At 57.7% G+C, this 22,204-nt stretch overlaps 1 protein-coding gene across 1 annotated transcript; it reads right to left on the reverse strand.

The window, feature by feature from the left end:
• Positions 1 to 1,151: 1,151 nt before the first annotated feature.
• DOK1 (docking protein 1) lies at positions 1,152 to 20,088 on the reverse strand. The gene is made up of 5 exons (XM_065405578.1): positions 20,026 to 20,088; positions 12,170 to 12,466; positions 6,863 to 6,968; positions 6,129 to 6,301; positions 1,152 to 2,391 (listed from the first exon to the last, which is right to left on the reverse strand). Exons 1-5 carry the CDS (start codon positions 20,086 to 20,088, stop codon positions 1,279 to 1,281), a joined length of 1,752 nt encoding a protein of 583 aa, XP_065261650.1. The 3' UTR covers positions 1,152 to 1,278.
• Between the last annotated feature and the right edge of the window lie 2,116 nt (positions 20,089 to 22,204).

A 22,204-nucleotide genomic window follows, 5' to 3' on the forward strand; every position in this document is an offset into this window, starting at 1 on the left:
GTTCAGATTAAACCCTCCAATGTGTTACACTTCATATTAGTCAACCCTGAATCCCAGCTGTGCCTGCCAGCATGCTGCCTTTTCCCCTCCATCAGTCCCTCAAATTCCTCACGGGCTCCTCTGGGCGCGGCTCCCCTCAATACCTTTGTGCCATCTGGAGATTCACACGTCCCTTTTCCAGCTTGTTAATAAATATCTGAAACCCCAGTCGGCCCCCTGGGGCCCTGCTGTGACCCCTCTGCTCTGATGGAAACAGATCATCGATCCCTGCTCTGTTCTGAGCCTTCTGCTCCAGGGCAGCGCTTCGCCCTCACCCCACAGCGACTGGTTCCTTACCAGGCTCCTGTGAGAGGCTTTGCCAAGGGCCTTTTGAAAGTCTAAATTACAATTTTATAATTCTATTTCATTATCATTTGAACCGCCTTCCCCTGCTAGAAGTCCAACAGCTCAACTCCCAGGATCCCCCAGTACCTTTTGTGAAGATGGAGCCAATATTTTCTCATCTCCAGTGCAGCTTTTGTTTAATAAGACTGCATGGACTTGCACATGCAAATGAGCATGTATGTGCCACTCACAATGTCCCAGCGCAAATCTGGCCTCTTTCCTTGGCCCAGGGGCACAGCGCCTCTGGAAGCCTGACACGGCATCTCTCCCCCCCCAAGAACAGGTGTGTGACACAGCACCCCGCCTCAAACATGCCACACATACAGATTCTTCAGTTTTAAAATTTAAGATTTTAATATCAAAATAAAATTTTTAGAAAAATATTTTTGGGATGGGGTGCCAGGGTGCACAGCCTGCTATCACTGTGGGCCACAAAGACAGTCTGAAGGGAGCTGAGGAGCATTTCAGCAGCAAAAGGCCCCAGTGGAGAGCCACGTGCCCAGGAATCGCATGATCCCAGAGTCATCATGCCAAGATATCACGGTGATGGGTGCACTAGAGATGACAGCCCTGTCCTCCCCTGCCAAAGTGTTACGTGGTAAAGCAGCCAATCCCAGCACATAGGTACCACAGTCAAACATCTCTCCCCATCACCAACCATAGTGTCCTCCAGGGAAAGTCTCCTGGGAATCACCCAACCTCCTGCTTGGCACAGGAGGAGAAGCAGTCACCAGCTCACTCACAGGGCAGAGGGCGACAGGCAGTCCAGCACAGTCCCCGGGCCCACCCTGCAGGGACCCAGAGAGGACAGCACCCTGCATGGCTCCTGCCGGATTCTGAGCCCCATGGCCCCTCCCAGAGGAAGGTGCAGAGTAGGGGCTGCGGCACAGGAGGTTATATCTCTCCCAGGTCTTCATAGATGGGCATTAGAGCATTCTCATCCACAGACAGCTCCTGCCCTGGCACTCGCAGGGGCTTCAGCACCTGGCTGTACAGCACCTCATTGTTGTTGTTGTTGTTGTTGAAGCCAGATCTGACACCTGGTTTGTCGGGAGCCAGGTTCACACGCCATTTGCTGGGCTCTGGGCTCCTCTCAGCGCCTTTGGGAATGAACACGGACTGGGGCTTGGGGGCAGGGATGGGCTTGGGACCTTTGGGCCCGGCTTTGTGCTGGAAGGCAGGCACTGAGTAGTCGTCAGTTCTGGGATTGTAGGGATACTCATACCCGCCCTCGTCTTCGATGCCCTGCGTGCGCCAGGCCTCGCCTGTTGGCCGCGCCTCATCGTAGATGGAGGTGTTGGCAGGCACTGGGTGGGGGGCCCGCCCCTCGGGCTCATCATAGATGTGCTCCCTGCATCTCGGCAGCCTCTCAGCTTGGCTGTTCCCCGCTGGCTGGACCCTGTCGTACAGGCCTGAGTACAGACAGCCAGGTTTCCTGAGCTTTGCCTCTTCCTGGGCAGGGCCATGACCCATGGCCCCACCTCCAGGCTTGCTGTCGATGGGGTCTGAGTACAGCGGGTCCAGCCTGGCTCGGATGCCCTTCACTGCGTCCATGGGCTCTGAGTACAAGCTGGCTGGGTCCTCAGAAGGGAGCAGGGCCCTGGGTACCTTGGGCAGCGGGGAGCGTGGGGGCGTGCTGGGGTGAGCAGGCTTGGGTGGCACCGGGGGCTCTGGGAGAGTGCGAGCCTTCAGCAGGGCTATGGCGTCCCTCTCCTCCGGAGCAGCACTGAGCTTTGCTGCCAGCCCAGCTTTGGGCACCGTTGGGCCATCCCCCTCGGCAGGCAGCTCAAGGCTCAGCGAGTCAGCCAGGGCATTGCGGATCAGCACCACACTGGGGCAGTCCAAGTCCAGGGAGTCGCAGCTCTGTCTGTTCTCCTCTACCTGGGCTTTCTGCTCCCGAATGGAGGCCTCCACTAGCCGGAAGATCTCATTCCCCTGCTTGGTCTCAAATGTGAAGTTCCCAGGCCCAGACTCGCAGCGCCTGCCAGCTTCAAAGGAGAACATCACCTGCCGGGGAGAGGTAGAGGGTCAGTGTCCCAACCAGCCCAAAAGAGCCTCCCAGCAGCCCTGAGCCCATGCACGCTGTAGCCCAGGCTGCAGCACTTGGGCGAAGGGACAGAGCAGGGCAGATCTCTGGCATACACAAGAACAGCTCTGGCATCCTCGCCCTGGACTCACACCCCATTCCTGAACCTCAGCCCAGGCTCTAGGGGCAGGTGAACTGGCATTTGCTCTCCCTGGGGCTCGGCCATCATACCAAGAAGAGAGCAAGGCCCCTGCCCGTAGGGCTGGCAGCATGGGCAAGTCAGTGGGGCTGGAGATGCAGCACAGAGCATGCTCTGTGCTTGATTCCCGTGAGTAGCAGCACCACAGGTGTTGGGTAGCAGGATCTGGGCACAGAGAGGGGGCAGCCCTGGAGTTGATTCTGTTGCTGATGGGATGCAGCCACAAATAAGAATCAGATGGAGCTGGAGCTGATGTCAGTTTAGGAGACCTGGGTGCAGGAACAACTGCAGCAAGACTCCTGGCATCTCCTCCCCTCACAACGGCCTGTGGGCATAATTCCTGGCTTCCCCCTACACACCAGTTCCACTCTCCACCCCCAGCTGCCAAGCCACCCCCGCCTCAAACCCATCTTCCAACTCACCCCTTCCCTGGTGCCTCTAAGAGACACACCACAGCATGCAGGCACCATGAATCAGGCCCTATGTAAATCGCTTTCCCTCTCTTCCCTCCCCCCCCAATTTATGGTAGCATCCCAGGTTTTTGAATTTCATGGGAGACGCATGGCCACCCACTGCCCCTAACTGCTGCAATTCTTCCAGCAGCAAGGAGGGAGAAGAATGTATCCCAGCTTCCATCTCCCTGCTGAGGCCATGGTTGCTCGTGGGGGGGTTAGTGAGCTGGTCCCATCCCAGAAAGGGGTGAGATGGCAGGCTGGTCCTACCCTGGGGAGTAAGGGGGGGACAGAAGGGTGTGTGTCTGTCTGTCTACATGGAGCCAGCTGCCCAGCCTAGCCGGGGGCAGGGTCTGGTTGGCTCCACACTGAGCTCTGGCCCAGGCTGATGCTACTTCCTGTCTGTCCAATGTGCTGACAACGTACAACAATTAGCCAGCTCAACCCACAACAGCCCTCGGCACACCCAGGGGAGACACCGCAGTGCCAACTGGTGAGGGGTTGAGACCAGACAGCCCTGCACCAGCAGGGTATTGGAGTGAGAATGGGATCTATGCCTCCCGCCCCAATCCTCTCACTGGGGCAGGGCCCCCTCATACCTGCTTGTACTCCAAGCAGCAGATTTACCCTTGCCAGCAAGCACTGCAGTGTCTCCCCTGGGTCTGCCAGGGGGCTCTATGGGGTAGGCTAGGGCTCGTAACTGCTATGCATTGTCAACCCTGCCCCCATCTTCTAACAGCCAGTGAGGAAGCGAACCCCCCGGGCAGCTAAATTAGCCCAATACCATGAATTTTCCAACAGTGCAGAGGCAGAAGTGGGAATCCCTGCTCCGTCTCCCTGCTGTTGGCAAAATTCCCAAACTGGCTAATCTCACAACTTCCCTGCAGTCTGTGAAATCGTGGTTCACACAGGGCCTTAGCCATGAGGTCTCCTGAGTGGACCTTGTGACACTGCACTCCATATTCTTCATAGTGATATTATGATATGATTATAGCATAATTCTGATGTATTTTATGCAAGATAGGTCATGTGAGATATTGAAAAGGTTATGATTTACTGAATATGATTGTCCTATTTGTATGGATGTATCATTTTTGTATCTGAAGTTAGGAATATTGTCTATGTATCTATTACAAATGCGTTTACATATGAGGAACACCCACTAGGCAAGACTGTCAATCTAGATGGTTGGCTGGGAAAGGCCCATTCAAGTTAATGAACAATTTGGGAGAACAATAGGCCTTAGAAGGAGTTTATTTCCTCGGGGTGTGGGGGGGAGAAGAGAGTAGGGTCTTCCTGAGGCCGCTACAAATGGCCTCCGAGCAATGGCTGCTGTGGCACTACAGGGACATGTGACCAGGTCACCTGGTGCTGGACTCCATCTTGGAATACCAGTGTATTTCCACTGACTGGCGTGGGAACCCAGCTTTGAGACAAAGGGTTCCCGCCATATGCAAAAGCTATTTAAGGCAGGGGAGTGACATCATCAGGATTCTTCACTGACTCCCCGCCCCAAAGAGACTCTTAGAAACACCTGAGGAACAAAAACTGAACTGGGGGGGGAGAAGTGCTGGACCCAGGCTGGAGGGGTTTCTAGCCTGCGAGAGGATTACCTGGGGTTTTTAATCTGTAAGCAAGTGCAACTGGCCCCTTAAGAATCTCTGTAGCCTGCTTGAATCATCATTTAGGGTGAGAATTTGCTACTCATATGCAATCTCTTTAGTATATTAAGCTTAGTTTGTGTGTTTTGTTTGCTAGGTAATCTGCTTTGATCTGTTTGCTATCCCTTATAATCACTTAAAATCTACCTTTTCTAGTTAATAAACTTATTTTTGCTTTGTCTTCTAAAAATCAGTGTGTGGGAGTCATAACCTGGGGCAGAAGCCTGTTGCATATCCTTCTCCACATTGAGGAAGGGGGTGGATTTCATGAGCTTACGCTGTACAGATCTCTGTGCAGCGCAAAACAGTATAATTTTGGGTTTACACTCCAGAGGGAGAAGTGCATTTGAGCAGGTGGGCAGTTCCTTATCTGAAGCCTCCCCAGACAGAGCTGATTACAGCGTCTGTATGTACTGCAGCTGGGTGTGCCCCTATCTGTATGTGTGCTGAAGCCTGGGAGAAGGCTTAGCAGGCTGGTCACAGCAGTACAGTGTAAAGGGAGCCCAGGCTGGTGGGTCAGGGGGGCTCAGTGGTACCCCAGTTCCAGGTGGCACCCCGTGGGGAGCCCATCACAGACCCCCCAACCCCCACTCCCCCTCTGCGGTAACACTATGGTCTGGGCCAGCTTGGTGCATCCCCTAGCAAGCCAGCATGCCATGGGAGCGGCACCATTTCAGTACTACACCAAGAGCTGATCCCCTGCAGGGGGGCCTGGGCAGAGGCAAGACAGGGGGCATCTGCTGAATGAGCCTATTTCCCCCTGACCACACTCATGCTATGCCATTTCTGTCCCCCAGCCTGGCCCTCTGGCTCATGCCCAGCATCTCCCAGGCTTGGAGGAGAAGCTGCTCAGACGCTTCCGCACAGTGTCGCCACTCAGCAGACACACTCAGTCTCCAGATCTCTTCTGGTTGATCCGGTGGAAACAGCAGCAGCACACTTCAGCTGCAGGCTACATCACAAGTTCTATAAGCAGCTTCTGTCAGGCAACCACTTCCTCTCCACCCGCTCTGAGCGAGCAGGGCCGAGGACACAGAACCAGGAGCTGCATGAAGCATGGGGACAGCAGCACGATGGACCAGACGCACCACAGTCGCCACAGCCAAGTGGGAGAAGGGTGAGGGGCAGCGACAATCACAGCATGGGCCCCAGGAGGCAGTAACCCCCCCCCAGCACGGCCAACCCTCAGCAAATGTTAACCAGGCACCTTGGCGGCTGCTGGCCCCTGCGCCTTCCTGTCAGGCTGCACATGGAGTGCCACACCAGGTCAGGCCTTGGCACTTCAGCATGCCAACCCTTTAGTGCCAGACGGCTTGTGGGCTGCGGAGCAGAACACCCTTTTGCTAAGGGGATGGTATTAAGCCAGCCGGAGCCCGGGCGCTCACCCCAGATCCTGCCCCACCCACCTTGTCTCGGCCATATCTCCTGAGCAGCCTGTAAGGCCAGGTGTAGAGAGTTTCTTGTGTCCGGGGCTCCTTGAGGATCAAGCTGTCCTGCTCGGCTTTGAGCATGTAGGCCCCATGCAGCGCACACCGCTCCGCTGCCTCCGTCCTCTGCACTGTCACCCAGAAAGCGTTCACTGCCAAGAAAACCAGTCACTCACAGGGACGGGGCAGGGCAGGAAAGCAAGCACCCTCAGCCACCCCCAACTCCCAAGGACAGGACAGGGAAACCAGGGACACCCCCAGGACCACGGCCAGCACGGGGTGAAGACAAGGAATCCAAGCCTTGCCCAACTTTCCCCTGCACCAAGGGGAGAGTGGGGAAACCAGAATATGCACCACCCCCAAGGGGGGAGGCCGGCGACACCCGGCCCCCAGGACAGAGCGGGGGGGCAGCGACACCCAGCCCCCGGGACAGAGATGGGGAGAGGCCAGCGACACGGGCCCTGCTACGAGGAGTGCAGCTCAGGGTGAAGCACTGCGGGGAGGAGGGAGGCGTCCAGCTCCAGACGCAGCCCCGTGGGACAGGTCACGGCGCCTGCCTGAAGGACGAGACTATCCCAGAGGCCAGGGCAGCTTCATGCCAGGCAGCGAGGGCTGCAAGCTCCCCCAGCAGGACCATGCTGGAAACAAACCCAGGACGACCAGGGGAGCAGCCAGCACCACCGGAGAGGAGCCAAGGGCAGGACAGGCCCTACCTTCTTCCCGCGAGTAGTAAATCGAGTTCACTGCCATCTCCAGGGCCGGTGCCCCCACGTCAGACTCCTTGCTGCACCCAGGCTGGGCTAAACTGGTAGAGTTCCCCTGCAAAGCAAGAGAGGTATCAGCACCCAGAACCATACTCCCAGCTAGCCCCCCTAGCCCCCATGGGCCACCTCACAGCCAGCCCCACTGCCCACCACGGGCTGCCTCGCAGCTGGTCCCCCTGCCCCCCACAGGCTGCCTCACAGCCAGACCCACTGCCCACCCCATGGGCCACCTCACAGCCAGCACAGTCAGCCCACCCTCCTCTCCTCATGGGCCGCCAGATGGACGGCCCCCTCTGCCCCCTACGGGCGACCTCACAACCAGTCCCCCTACCCCCCACAGGCTGCCTCAGAGCCACCCCCCTCTCCGCCTCCCCCCAAGAGCCACCTTATGACTGGCCCTCCCCAGCCTCCCCACGGTCTGCCTCACAGCCAGCCCCCCCGCCCCAGCTCACAGCCAGCCCCACTCCCCATGCCATGGGCCACCACACATCCGGCCCACTCTGCCCCCTATGGGCTGCCTTACCGTGAGCCCACCCTGCTCTCCCCATGGGCCGCCGGGTGGCCAGCCCACTCTGCTCCTTACGGGCAACCTCACAGCCAGCCCCCTACCCCCCACAGGCTGCCTCACAGCCCCCCCCCCTCCTCCCCCAAAAGCCACCTTATGACCAGCCCTCCCCAGCCCCCCTCACAGCCAGCCCCCCATCCGTACTCCACGGGCCGCCTCACAGCCAGCTCCCTCTCCCCTCCTCACAGGCCACCTCCCTCTGCCCCCACGGGCCGCCTCACAACCAGTCCCCCACCCCCCAAGAGCCGCCTGATGGCTGGCCCCCCCTACGGGCCACCTCACAGCCAGCCTCCCTTCCCCCCCAAAGGGCTGCCTCGCAGCCAGTCCCCCTCACCTCCTCACAGCTAGCCCCCCATCCCAACCCCACGTGCTGCATCACAGCCAGACCCCCTTCCCCCCACGGGCCACCTCACAGCCAGCCCCCCTCACCTCCTCACAGCCAGCCCCCCATCCATACCCCACTGGCCTCCTCACAGGCCACCTCCCTCTGCCCCCACGGGCCACCTCACAGCCAGCGCCCCCCCCACGGGCCGCCTCACAGTTCCCCCCTTCCCCCCTCCCCATGGGCTGCCTCACAGCTGGCCCACTCTGCCCCCTATGGGCCGCCTCACAGCCAGCTCACCCTCCTCTCCTCACGGGCCGCCTGATGGCCGGCCCCCCCCGCCCCCTACAGGCAACCTCACAGCCAGCCTCCCTACCCCCACCATGGGTCACCTCAGCCAGCCCCCCCCCACCCACGGTCCGCCTCACAGCCAGCCCCATTCCCCACCCCACGGGCTGCCTCACAGCCGGCTCCATCTGCCCCCCGTCCAAGGGCCACCTCATGGCCAGCTCCGCCTCCCCACCCCACAGACTGCCTCACAGCCGGTCCCCTCTTCCCGCTCACTGGCCTCCTCACAGCCTGCCCCCCCACTCTCCCCCACGGGCTGCCTCACAACCAGTCCCCCCTCCCCACCCCACAGTTTACCTCACAGACCCCCCCTTCCACCCCACAGACCGCTTCACAGCTGGCCCACTCTGCCCCCCATCGGCTGCCTCGCAGCCAGCCCGCCCTCTCCCCCACAGGCCGCCTCACAGCCAGCCCCCCTACCCCCCACAGGCCGCCTCGCAGCCAGCCCCCCTACCCCCCACAGACCGCCTCGCAGCCAGCCCCCCTACCCCCCACAGACCACCTCACAGCCAGCCCTCTCTTCCCCACATCGGCTTCCTCGCAGCCAGCCCCCCTCCCGCACATGGTTCGTCTCACAGCCGGCCTCACTACCCCAGTCCCACCACACACTCAGCTCCCCTGGTTCACCTCAAAGCCCCCCAGCCTTGCCCTGAGGAGGGGGTCAGGTCCCAACCCCAGCACAGGGACTAGAGCTTCTCCATACACCCAGCCTCCCATCCCACGCAAGTCAGCAGCAAAGAGGAATCTGGGCTGAGGCTGATCGGAAGCAGAGTGGGATGGAAGAGGCTGCTCCCCGCAGGGCTCTCGCAGAGACCGGCCATGCAGCAGGACGTGGGGGAGGTTTGGGTATCATGTGTGACCCAGATCATGAGCCAAATGAGTAACAAAGGATCTTTCCCCGGCTATGTCCCAGCACATCTCACAGTGCTGACAGCCTGGCTGCCAGCACCAGCCGGGCTTCCATCAGGCTCAGGGGAGGGTACACCAGCAACACTGCCCTGGTGGCACTAAAACGTGACCTCCTGGCTTTGGATACAGGCGAGATCCAACATGACTGCACCTCTCTTCGGCTTCCGACACAGCCGCCTCGAGGGGCTACTGAGCCGCCTGAATGAACCAGCTGGAGGAGATGGTGTCCACTGTACTAGTGCCTGTCACCGCTCTCCAGCAGAGCCCAGCACAACCCTGGGCAACAGCTTCTCTTCCCCAAAGCCAAATGCAAGTGCAGGCTCGGGAGCAACGTGTTCAGGTGGTTTCCTGAGGGACTCTATTCAGGGCAAGCTGAGCTCGCTCCCCGTGGCTCAGCACGAGGGACCCCAACACAAATGCGAAATGGAAACCCCAGGCGGGCTCACAAACACCCTGACATTGCCCAGTTCCTGCCCATGCAGAGACACATTCCCAGCACCACTGCAAACAGTCCCTGCCGCTCAGAGGGGAAGCGAGCGTTTCTTGATTTAACATATGGAGAACTGAAAGTGCAGCTCACACGCTAGTGGCAGTGGGAGAGCCCCATTTTGCAGCAGGGTCTCGTCAGGGGTTTGCACAGGGGCAAGGCCGTGGGTGTCACCACACAAGCACAGAGGTCCCTGCTCTGGAGAAACCCTGCGCACCATGGTGACAGGCACAGGGACTGCACTAAGGGGGATGGTTTGTTCCAGTGTTAACGGTAATGCATGGGTGACCAACTGCACAAGCCAGGCTTCGGACCTGTGCTGAACACTACTGCTCTAGGTCGCGGCACATGGGATTAGACCGCCAAGTGTACGATATTCCTGGGGGCCAGGCTGCTGTAGTGTCTGCGGATCAATATCACTCCTAGGGCTTGATTCATGGGGATAAAGGCCAGATGGGCCCATTAGATCATCTCGTCTGACCTCCTGTGTATCACTGGCCATTACATGTCACCCAGTTACCCAGCCTTCTGCTGAGCCCAGCCACTTGTGCTTGGCTAAATCATCCTCCAGAAAGGCCTCCAGTCTGGATTTCAAAACATGCCTTGCAGTGAGAGACTTAACGAGCTCAACCAGTTTAGCTTAAATCTCTCCTGGAGAGGCATTTTCTCGAGCCCTCAAATAATTTTTGTGGCTCTTCTCTGTAACCTCTCCAATTTTTCAACCTTCTTTTTAATACGTGGACGGCAGAACTGGAAACCGTGTTCCCGCACTGGCCTCTCCAGTGCTGTCTCCCTGCTCCCCTTTCACATCCACAGATCCCATCAGCCGGTTGGCCACAGCAGCGCACTGGGAACTCATGTTCTGTGCTTGTTCACGCTGACCCCTAAACCCTTTTCAGAGTTGCTGCTTTCTCGGATGCAGTCCCCCAACCCAGAAGTGACCGTAAATCCCTGTGTGAACAGAGTACGGGGGTGAAGTAGCACTGAATCATAGTATCATAGAATATCAGGGTTGGAAGGGATCTCAGGAGGTCATCTAGTCCAACCCCCTGCTCAAAGCAGGACCAAAGCTCGGTACACTGCTCTGTGATAATAAACAAATACAATGTGATAAGCAGGCTACTGGAATACGACTGTGTAGTTAAATGGGGCACTGTAAGCACAACTGGCAGTGAGGAAGAAGAACGGCTCAGGATAAACTACCTCTCACTTGAGGGCTGTTAAGGGACAATACCCGACCCATTAGCTTCGAAGGTTTTGCCTCCGTCCCGCCCAACCTCAAAGCTGGTTTTGTCCAGAAGGGCCAAAGCTGGGAACCCAGACAAACACAAAAGGGCTGCAGCAGGGTTTAAGAAGGGTGTCTCCCTCTCTGGCGGGGGGGGGGGGGGGGAAGAAAGGGTGCTGGGGGGAACGAGAGGGAGATGGGGACCCCATGGGCTGTCTGGAGACCCTAGGCCTGTCTAGCTCACCATTATAAGATGCACACACGCAGATTGTTGTTTTAAACCCCCCTTTTTCTCTAACGCTCTATTCCTAAGCAGGCTGCCTGGTCTCGGTATTCACCGCTGGTCACAGATCCCCGAAGGGAGAGCTCAGGTGCTGCACCCAGCCAGACCTACTGGGTAAGCAGAATTAATAGACCAGGCCTTGCGCTGCAGTAGCGTGCATAAGAGTGGGAGACCTGCCGAATTTCACCCCAGGAGAAGTGACGCACAGGGCAGGACCGCTGAGGGCGCGCCCGAGACCACCCAGGGGACAGAGGAGCAGCTGCCAGTGTTCAGGGCACAGCTATGGCTGTCCAGGCAGGCAGTGGGAATGTTTGCTTTGCTGGCCTACAGGGAGGGGTCAGGACTATGGGAGTCACTTCAGCCTGGGGCCTCGGCTTCCATTTCTTCAAGGACAAGGCAGGGTGCAGTGGGGAGGCTGCTGTGAATGCCAGGCTGCAGCCTTAGCTTGGCACTAGAGACTATTTCTGGCTGCAGCCGTGGGTGGAGAAGAGATTGAAGTGGGAGCAGAAGATGGAGCCTGGGGGAGCTCCAGGCACTGGGGGCTGCACGGCAGAGGGTACAGAGGGGGCATCCAGATGGGCAGCTTGGCCCAAACCTCCATGGAACTGGCGTCTCGCTGGCGCTTCCCCAACATGCAGGGAGGATCGTCTATCCCAGGATGATGTTCCTCGGTACACGGGGCTCCCCAGTGACCCACACCCCAAAACACTGCTGGCTCCCTCCCCAGCACAACAAGGTCTCTGCCACTACCAGCCACTGGGGGTGGGGAGATCAGAGAGGAAACCCCTCAGAGGGCCCTGGGTCTCCCCCAGCAGGCGCTCCTTGGACACCACCCACAACAGGATGGCATATGGCACCCGTGCCACCAGGCTCACATGGCTGTGGCCAGAGGCAGCACGGGCCTGGTCCTCACGGACGTGGGGCAGCAGATGTTGAGGGTCCCCTCTCCCGGGAGGAGGAGCATGGGCTGGGGGTGTCCCCATCATGGCATACAGTCCTGATGGGTGGACAATGGGTGTGCTCCCAGAAAAGAGAGGTTTGAGCGGCAGGACCGCTCCCCACGCACGGATGGGAGCAGAGGGGAACGTCCCAGCCCCCCTCACCCGGCGGCACTCACCGAAAAGGCGATCTCACACAGCTTCTTCACCCACTCCGCGCTCTGCTCCTTCTCTGCAGCAAACAGGTAGCTTCTGTCGCTGGTCTCCAGGCGGAAAACAGCCGTGCTGTCCTTGGGGCCGCTCTCCGGCATGGGCGCCACGCTGAGACAGTCCGCCAGGCGGATGATCTTCTTGTCCAGCCGCTTGGTGCTGAGTTTCTCGGCTGGGGCCCCTGGGTCCTTGCAGTCAAAGAACTCCAGGCGGGCGACCCCATGTTGGCTGGCTGGGTACAGCACAAACCAGTTCTTCTTCCATCTCTGCAAAGGCAGCACAGCAGGGTCAGCACAACGGCCTCTGCCCCCCACACCCAGACCCAAAGGTCTGTAAGCTGTCTGTACGGGGTAAGGACTCCCTCACTCTTGGTGCAGGTCTGGCTGGGAGAGCAGCTCGCACTCAAGTCATGGGGAGATTCCAGCCTGAAGCAGAACCTAAGGTCCATGTGGAGCACAGCAGGATTCGATCCCAAGACCCTCTGGGCTGGCAGGGACAGGGAGCCAGGGGCTGACACACACTCCTCCTGGCTGCCAGGAGCTGCAGACAGCAGCATTTCCCCAGCCCCACCAGCTGGTCCCCCAAAGAGACCAGCCACAGGCCTGCATGGGGCAGGTGCCGGAGGCCTCAACTCTGGGGAGGCTTCTTCAGAGAGATCAGATAAAGGCACAAGAGCTGGACCGGAGCGATGGGGGAAGGGCAGGCGGGGCGCTGGACCGGGGCGACGGGGGAGGGGCAGGCGGGGCGCTGGACCGGGGCGACGGGGGAGGGGCAGGCGGGGCGCTGGACCGGGGCGACGGGGGAGGGGCAGGCGGGGCGCTGGACCGGGGCGACGGGGGAGGGGCAGGCGGGGCGCTGGACCGGGGCGACGGGGGAGGGGCGCTGGACCGGGGCGACGGGGGAGGGGCGCTGGACCGGGGCGACGGGGGAGGGGCAGGCGGGGCGCTGGACTAGGGCGATGGGGGAGGGGCAGGCGGGGTGCTGGACTAGGGCGCTGGGGGAGGGACAGGCGGGGCGCTGGGGGAGGGGCGCTGATGGGGGAGGGGCAGGAGGGGCGCTGGACTGGGGCAATGGGGGAGGGGCAGGTGGGGCGCTGGACTAGGGCGATGGGGGGAGGAACGCAGGACAAGGGCGCTGGGGGAGGGGCAGGCGGGGCGCTGGACCAGGGCACTGGGGGAGAGGCAGGCAGGGCGCTGGACGGCAGGGAACTGTCCTAGCAGAGTTGAGCGAAGGGGGAATCTCTCTCCGCGCATGGCAAGTAGCAGCGCTGAGGTCCGGGCCTGGACTGCGCGCGCTGGGTCAGCCAGGTCCAAGCCAGCAGGAACTCTGGTTGGTGCACGCAGGAGCTGAGTGCGGCCTGGGGAGGCTCAGCAGGAACTTGGCCTGCTGGATCCAGCTCCCCCCTCGCAGACCTGCCCCCCCACAGACCCAGCAGCTCAGCGACAAGGGCTATGCACATGGCCTGCAGTGGGGCTCCAATTCCAGCAGTGCCCTGGTGTGCCCGGCCTGGAGAGCACACCCCGTGGTGTCACGCACCCCGGCTCTTTCCTGGACACGCTCCCTGCCCGGTCCAGGTCTCCCGGGCACAGCAGCCTCCAGGAGGGTGGCCGAGTGGCACCAGCTGGCCCCAGGGTCTGGACCTTTGGGGATGGTCAGCACTTCCCCTCTCTCCAGATGGCCACCCTGATCCTGACCCTTCCTAGCCTCTAACTGACCCACAGAGAAGGAGCTCCAGCCCCCCAACCAACCCCAAGCTGGGGCAAGGAGAAATACACCCCAGGCAACCACTGCCCCACAGCCCTCCCTGCACAGGAGCCCCCCGTCATGCCCCACCCCCCAGCCTGCAGATGGGGCAGGATCTCAGGGCTTCTCCAGCTCATTGTGTGACTGTGCCCTGCCCCACAGACCACACTCCCTGCCCTCTCCCCTGAACTCCCTGCCCACTCCTATCCCTGCTGCTGACTCTCGGGACAGGAAGAGGAAGTATCTGTGTCCTCACTTGCTTCCTGCCAAACTTCCCCAAATGTCAGGCACCCAGCGTGAGAGCCGGGGGAGGGGCAGGGGAGAATGAAACCCACACAAGCCGCCAGAGGCCCCCCATCAGCACCAGGCATAGTCACCGCTTCAGACACCTAGCCTGGGGAAGGACAAGGGGGCTGGGGCAGGTGCTGCACGATCTTAGCACAGAGAGATGTGTCCTGGACTGGGGAGCCAGTTATACCACAGGCTGTGGTCTCCTGTCGCCCCTCAGGCTCCAGGTCCCATACTCCTGCATCCAGGGGCTGGCTCCTGCTGCCTCGGACAGGCCCTGCCCCCCATGGGCTCTGCCCCAGCAACTGAGGCGCTTGAGCCAACAGCCCCTACAACAGCCTCTGCAACAGGGGGTGTCAGACAGGCAGAACGTTCTTGGGGGGGTCCCGCAGTGCTACAACCTGCACTCCTTTGCTCCTATGGGGCCAGAGTTTATTGCCCTTCAGGGCACAAAACCAACAGCATCTACTGAACCTTGCTCCTACACAGCCCAGGGCAAGAGGGGAGGGCTCTGGGTTCGTAGTCAGGGATCACTACATAAGAACGGCAATATTGGGTCAGACTAACAGTCCACCTAGCCCCATATCTTGTCTCTGACAGTGGCCAGTGCCAGATGCTTCAGAGGGAGTGAACAAAACAGGGCAACTATCGAATGATCCATCCCCTATCATCCAGTCCCAGCTTTGGGCAGTAAGAGGCTCAGGGATACCCAGAGCATGGGCATGCGTCCCTGACCATCTGGGCTAATAGCCACTGATGGACCCATCCCCCAGGAACTTCTCTAATTCTTTTTTGAACGCAGTTACAGTTTTGGCCTTCAACATCCCCTGGCAGCTGCCAACAAGTTCCACAGGTTCACTATGTGTTGTGTGAAGAAGTACTTCCTTATGTTTTAAACCTACTGCCTATTAATTTCCTGATTCACGTGTTCCCTATTCACTTTCTCCACATAACTGATGACTTTAGAGACCTCTATCATATCCCCCCTTAGTCATCTCTTTTCCAAGCTGAACCGTCCCAGTCTTTTTCATCTCTCCGCGTATGGAAGCCATTCCATACCCCTAATAATTTTTGTTGCCCTTCTCTCTACTTTTTTCTAGTTCCAATATATCTTTTTTGAGATGGGGCGACCAGAACTACATGCAATATTCAAGGTGTGGGCATGTCATGGCTTTATATAGAGGCATTATGATATTTTCTGTCTTACTAGCTATCCCTTTCCTAATGTTCCTAACATTGTTCGCTTTTTTGACTGCCGCTGCACATTGAGCGGATGTTTTCAGAGAACTATCCACAACAACTCCAAGATCTCTTTCTTAATAATAGCTAATTTAGACCCCCTCACTTGTTATGTATCATTGAGATGTTTTCCAAGGTGCATTACTTTGCATTTATCAACATTGAATTTCATCTGCCATTGTGTTGCCCAGTAACCCAGTTTTGTGAGATCCCTTTGTAACGCTTCCCAGTCAGCTTGTTGACTCCCTCAAGGAATTCTAATAGATTGGTGAGACATGATTTCCCTTTACAAAAGCTATGCTGAATGTCATTATCTGTGTGTCCCATAATTCTGTTCTTCACTATAGCTTCAACCAATTTGCCTGGTACTGAACCTTACCGGCCTGTAATTGCCGAGATCATATCTGGGATCCTTTTTAAAAAATTGGTCACATTAGCTATCGCCCAGAAGCTGATTTAAGCAATAGGTTATACACCACAGTTGTTAGTTCTGCAGTTTCACATTTGAGTTCTTGGGTGAATACCATCTGGTCCTGGTGACTTATTACTAATTCACCAGTTTGTTCCAAAACCTTCTCTAATGACACCTCAGTCTTGAACAGTTCCTCAGATTTGTCACCAAACAAGAATGGCTCAGGTGTGAGGATCTCCCCCACATCCTCTGCAGCAAAGACCAAAGCAAAGAATTCATTTAGCTTCTCCACAATGGCCTTTTCTCCATTGAGTGCTCCTGTAACACCTCGATCGTTCAGTGGCCCCAGTGACTGGACAGGCTTCCTGTTTCTGGTGTACTTAACCCCCCCCCTTTTTTTTTAAATGTTAAGTCCACCACTAATTGCTGAGTGGTGCACAGGACAGGGAAAGGGCTGCCTTTATTCCTAACAGTCCACAATCCGAGGAGCAATATAGAGAGGACGCGGCAAACCAGCCACTCCACCTATGGGGCGGCACAGAGACAGCGGATGCGAGGACAGGGGCCTGAGATGGCATGACTGGCAGAGTGCAGGACAATGTGATGAGCAGGGGCAGAGCTACACCAGGCCTCATGCTGCCAACCACACTGGCCCAATACGAGTTATTTCCTTTGGTTCCCTTGGTGCCTCCAGGAGGACACAGCCCACGAGGACGCTGGACTTTCGGTGTGAGACTGCACTCCGCCCACCTCCCACAACACCACGGGCACCTGTTATCTGTTCAAGCCGAGAGAATCACCGAGGCCCTGCCAAGGCTGCTGCAGAAACCCCTGGATCATGCTGTGTAGTTCAATGGCACAGAAAAGTATCAGCCCAGGGCAGTGGCCAGCTAATGTCAGGAACACGGGGACAGGAGCAACAGATTTCCAGAGACACAAAACCAGCCCTGCCTTGCGGGTCAGCACATCCAGCATGGATCCCAGAGCCCCCCGCATGGCTGAAAAGGCGCCAACGCACCTGAGCTGGCAGCCTGGAAGAAGGCTGCAGCAAGTGCAGTGTTACCTGAAACACACAGCAGAGAGGAGATGCTGCCAGGCAGAACACGTAGCCGCTGCCTCTGCCATCCAGACCAGGAAGTGGGGAAGGGCAGGAGGGGTTTTTCTCCTGTCCCTGGCATGGCCTCTGCAGCTCTGCAAGCCAAGCTCAGTGCTGTTGGGATCTCACACAGGCTCAGCACAGCCACAGCACCAGTACAGCCCACTGAAAGCCGGACCACCACCAGAGCCACCCAAGCTCAGCCGAGCCACTGGGACACCCAGGGTGACCACCCCCCGAGCAGACACGACTTGCATGGGTCATGGGCTTTGGCCTAACACCTCAAGAGCCCAGCGAGGGAATAGCAGTACCCTGCGTAGGGGGATAGGACGGGGACAGACGTCACAGAGCGATCGCAGGACGCTCAACACTGTGACAGGCACATGAGCACCTGGATAGACGGTCCAGCCGGGGGCTGCTGGCTAAGCTATGTACCTGGGGGATAGGCACTGATAATACAAGAACGGCCCGACTGCAGGGGTGGCCAACCTGTGGCTCCAGAGCCACATGCGGCTCTTCAGAAGTTAACATGCGGCTCCTTGTCTAGGCACCGACTCCAGGGCTGGAGCTACAGGTGGCAACTTTCCAATGTGCCGGGGGGGGCGGGGGGGGCTCACTGCTCAACCCCTGGCTCTGCCACAGGCCCTGCTCCCACTCCACCCCTCCCCATCCCCTCCCCTGAGCCTGCCGTGCCCTCACTACTCTCCCCCGCCCAGTCTCCTGCACCCACCACAAAACAGCTGATCAGGAGGTGCGAGAAGGGAAGGAGGGAGCGGGGCTGCCAGTGGGCAGGAGGCGCTGGCAGCGGGGAAGCTGATGGCGGACTGCTGATGTATTACTGTGGCTCTTTGGCAATGTACATTGGTAAATTTTGGCTCCTTCGCAGGCTCAAGTTGGCCGCTACTGGGTCAGACCAAAGGCCCATCTAGCCCAGTATCCTGTCTTCCGACAGTGGACAGTGCCAGGTGCCCCAGAGAGAATGAACAGAACAGGGAATCATCAAGTGATCCATCTACTGTCGCTCATTCCCAGCTTCTGGCAAACAGAGGCTAGGGACACCATCCCTGCCCATCCTGGCTAATACCCATTGATGGACCTATCCTCCATGAATATATCTAGTTATTTTTTGAACCCTGTTATGGTCTTGGCCTTCACAACATCCTCTGGCAAGGAGTTCCACAGGTTGACTGTGCATTGTGTGAAGAAATACTTCCTTTTATGTGTTTTAAACCTGATGCCTATTAATTTCATTTGGTGACCCCTAGTTCTTGTGTTATGAGAAGTAGTAAACAACACTTCCTTATCTACTTTCTCTACACCAGTCACGATTTTATAGACTTCAATCATATCTCCCCTCAGTCATCTCTTTTCCAAGCTAAAAAGTCCCAGTCTTATTAATCTCTCCTCATACGGAAGCCATTCCATACCCCTAATCATGTTTGTCGCCCTTTTCTGAACCTTTTCCAATTCTAATATATCTTTTTGAGATGGGGCGACTACATCTGCACTCAGTATTCAAGATGTGGGCGTACCATGGATTTATATAGAGGCAACATGATATTTTCTGTCCTATTATCTATTCCTTTCTTAATTATTCCCATCATTCTGTTAGTTTTTTGGACTGCCACTGGACATTGAGTGGATATTTTCAGAGAACTATCCACAGTGACTCCAAGATCTCTTTCTTGAGTGGTAACAGCTAATTTAGACCCCGTTGTTTTATATGTATAGTTGGGATTATGTTTTCCAATGTGCATTACTTTGCATTTATCAACATTAAATTTCATCTGCCATTTCGTTGCCCAGTCACCCAGTTTTGAGAGATCCTTTTGTAGCTCTTCGCAGTCTTCCTGGGTCTTAATTACACCTCTACCCCGACATAACACGACCTGATATAACACGAATTCTGACATAACACGGTAAAGCAGTGCTCCGGGGGGGCGGGGCTGCGCACTCCGGCGGATCAAAGCAAGTTCGATATAACGCGGTTTCACCTATAACGCGGTAAGATTTTTTGGCTCCCGAGGACAGCGTTATATCGAGGTAGAGGCGTATCTTTAGTAATTTTGCATCATCTGCAAATTTTGCCACCTCACTGTTTACTCCTTTTTCCAGATCATTTATGAATATGTTGCATAGGACTGGCCCCAGTACAGACTCCTGGGGGACACCACTATTTACCTCTCTCCATTCTGAAAACTGACCGTTTATTCCTACCCTTTGTTTCCTATCTTTTATCCAGTTACCAATCCATGAGGACCTTCCTTCTTATCCCGTAGCAGCTTACTTTGTGTAACAGCCTTTGGTGAGGGACCTTGTCAAAGGCTTTCTGAAAATCTAAGTACACTCTATCCACTGGATCCCCTTGGTCCACATGCTTGTTAAACAACGGCTTGTTATACTTTCTCCGGGCCAGAGGGGAACGCTCTGGGGTGGCTGGGGAGCTGAAGGGCCAGCAGCGCCAGGGGCTGGAGTCACATGGGGGTCACAGAGGCAGGTGTCTGGGGCCCAGCAGGTACCAAGGGTCCCCTGTGCTGAGGCAGCGCCAGAGCCATGGCCACCCCGCAGGGACCCTGAGGTGGGGGGAGGGAGTAACATCCTTCCCCTCCTCTCTGGGGAGCCCCCAAGCTCCATCCCCAGGTCTCCCTACAGACCCCAACACCAGCAGGCCCTGCCCCTCCCCAGGGGCCTGGCAGTGCTAGATCCCAGCCCGGCTCAGCCCCACCGAGGCACTGGGGCCAGGCAGGCTGCTCCTGGGGAGCCCCCCACTGCACCCCACAAAGGGGCAGCCCCCCGGTGCCGGGGCCAGCGCCGCATGAGGCCCCTGAACCTCTGGCCGCCCCTCCCCGCTCTGGGGTAGCAGCTGAAGACGGGGCGGGGGAAGGGGGTTAGAGCCCGGACTCCTGGGTTCTATCCACAGCGTCGGGGGGGACCCCAACTCCCGGGCCCAGATCCCGGCTCCCCTCGCGGGCGCAGGTCGGACCCGCCCAGCCCGGCCGGAGCGGCCCCCTCCCGCGGCGCCCCGAGCTCCCCCCGGCCCCGCCGACCTTAGCCCCGAACTTGTGGCCCTGCTGCACGTAGAGCCGCCCCTCCTTGGCCGCGGGGTCCATCGGGCGGCCCGGGCCCGGCACGGTCCGGCCGCGACTTCCTGCTGCTCTGCCTGGCCTGGGGCGGGGCCGCGGGGTCTGTGCCCGACGGGGCGGGGCGCTGTGGAAAGGGGCGGGGCCTGCCCCGGGGGCGGGGGTGACCCAGGGTGTAACGGGGGCGGGGCGCTGTGGAGGGGGGAGAGAGGCAGGGCTCATGTCCCAGCGACCCCAGCCTCACGCAGGAATTGCGAGGGGGCCGCAGGCCAGCCCTGCGTGGTGTCCTGAGAACTATGGTCCCCCTAGCTAGGGGATCCAATGTGTGAAGACTGAAAGGGCGGCTGCAGAGTTAGTTTCCATAAAAGGATGTTGATTGTAATTAAGGCTTGTCACTCAAGCTGGGGGTAGGTGGGTCAGATCACCTTTGGTTGATGAAGCTGCCTGCCTAGCTGTCACATTTCTGTAAAAAGAACAGGAGTACTTGTGGCACCTTAGAGACTAACAAATTTATTAGAGCATAAGCTTTGGTGGGCTACAACCCACTTCTTCGGATGCATCTGAAGAAGTGGGTTGTAGCCCACGAAAGCTTATGTTCTAATAAATTTGTTAGTCTCTAAGGTGCCACAAGTACTCCTGTTCTTTTTGCGGATACAGACTAACACGGCTGCTACTCTGAAACATTTCTGTAAGAGAGACAAGGTGAGCGAGGGAATATATTTTATTGGACTAACTTCTGCTGGGGAGAGAGACGAGTGTTCAAGCTACACAGAGCTCTGATTCAGGGCCGTGTGGCTCCAAAGCTCGTCTCTCTCGCTAGCAGAAGTTGGTCCAATAAAAGACATCACCTCCCCCACCTGGTCTCGCTAATACCCTGGAGGGACACAGCTCCTCTGCACATTTTTGTAGGGCATTTGACTTCGGTGTCACCAGGCCAGCCACCAACAAAGTGCCCCCATGAAGTCAGAGGTCACGCTGCAAGTGGCCTGCCTCAGTTTCCCCTCCTCAGTAACTCACAAAAGGCTTTTACAAGTCCATTAACAGCAGCCCTCTACGGGTTTTGGTTTATTAAATTAATAAACATTCCCAGTGCAGTTCTCAAGCCCAGCCATTTACCTCTGTCTCCCGTCACTCCCAGCCTTTCCTGCCTGCAGTCCCCCTCCCCAAGTGTCAGAGTTCCTTGCTGGGCCTACTTGCTCCACGCAGCCTCTGCTCTCCCCGAGCATTCTCACTGCAGGGCCAGCAGCATGGCTTCTTCCTGCTGCTCTTCTAGGGGAATCCGCTGATCCTGCTCAGCTGTGCCTCCCCCGGAATCAGGGTTGGCTGACCCCAGAGCTCTCGTCCATGAGGGGCAAGTCACCCTGATATACACCCACCCATCCACACCCTTAGACCCTTGCCCAACGCCAGGGCACATTCTACAGTCGTTATTTCTTCCGTCACCCCTTGGTCTGTTTTTCCAATGACGATATCTCTGGCTGGTTAAACCCAAGGAGCAACTGGGCTGGCAAGCTCCATCTCCCCTACTGGGAGAGAAGCCCATGCCACTCGTCCACCAGCATTTCAATTTGCCACTCCAAGCCCCCCTTGTCTTTGGCTAGCTCATCTCTTTCTTGTAGGGCCTGCTGCTTGTCCTCCTTCAAAGCACCAAGTTCCTGATGGTACCTCTCCTTCAAGGCAAGCAAGACACTAAGGTCCTCTCCTGTCAATACTGTGATTAGCCCCTTTCCCCAACCAGCAGGCCCGTCCCGCCAGTCCCTAGCCATGTTCGCCCTTCGGGCATGCCCTCCAGGGCCAATTCTCCTTGGCTCAGTGTCCTTTTCTCATGCCCCAATAGCAGCGTGCTCGCTAGCAGGGGGGGCTGCTGTGTCCGTCACCACCCCCCTGCTTCTGGCTCTTGCCCGAGGGGCCGACATGCTTCCTCAAGCATGCAAGCAACTGCTCCCTCTTTGAATTCTCGCTCCGTTGGGCGGTTCCCTTTTTACACCTTCTGTTGTATTCATTGAGATGGACTGTAGGGGCCCAAAGAGTCAATGGTGTTAATATGACTCCGTCACTGTGCAACATTAAACAAGTTCAGTGTTTGCCACTCAGAGACCTCAGCCTGCTTAGTCCCAGGGCAAACACCCCATTAAACGTCCTTTGA

The sequence above is a fragment of the Emys orbicularis genome, chromosome 5 (assembly GCF_028017835.1).
Source record: "Emys orbicularis isolate rEmyOrb1 chromosome 5, rEmyOrb1.hap1, whole genome shotgun sequence".
NCBI lineage: Eukaryota > Metazoa > Chordata > Testudines > Emydidae > Emys > Emys orbicularis.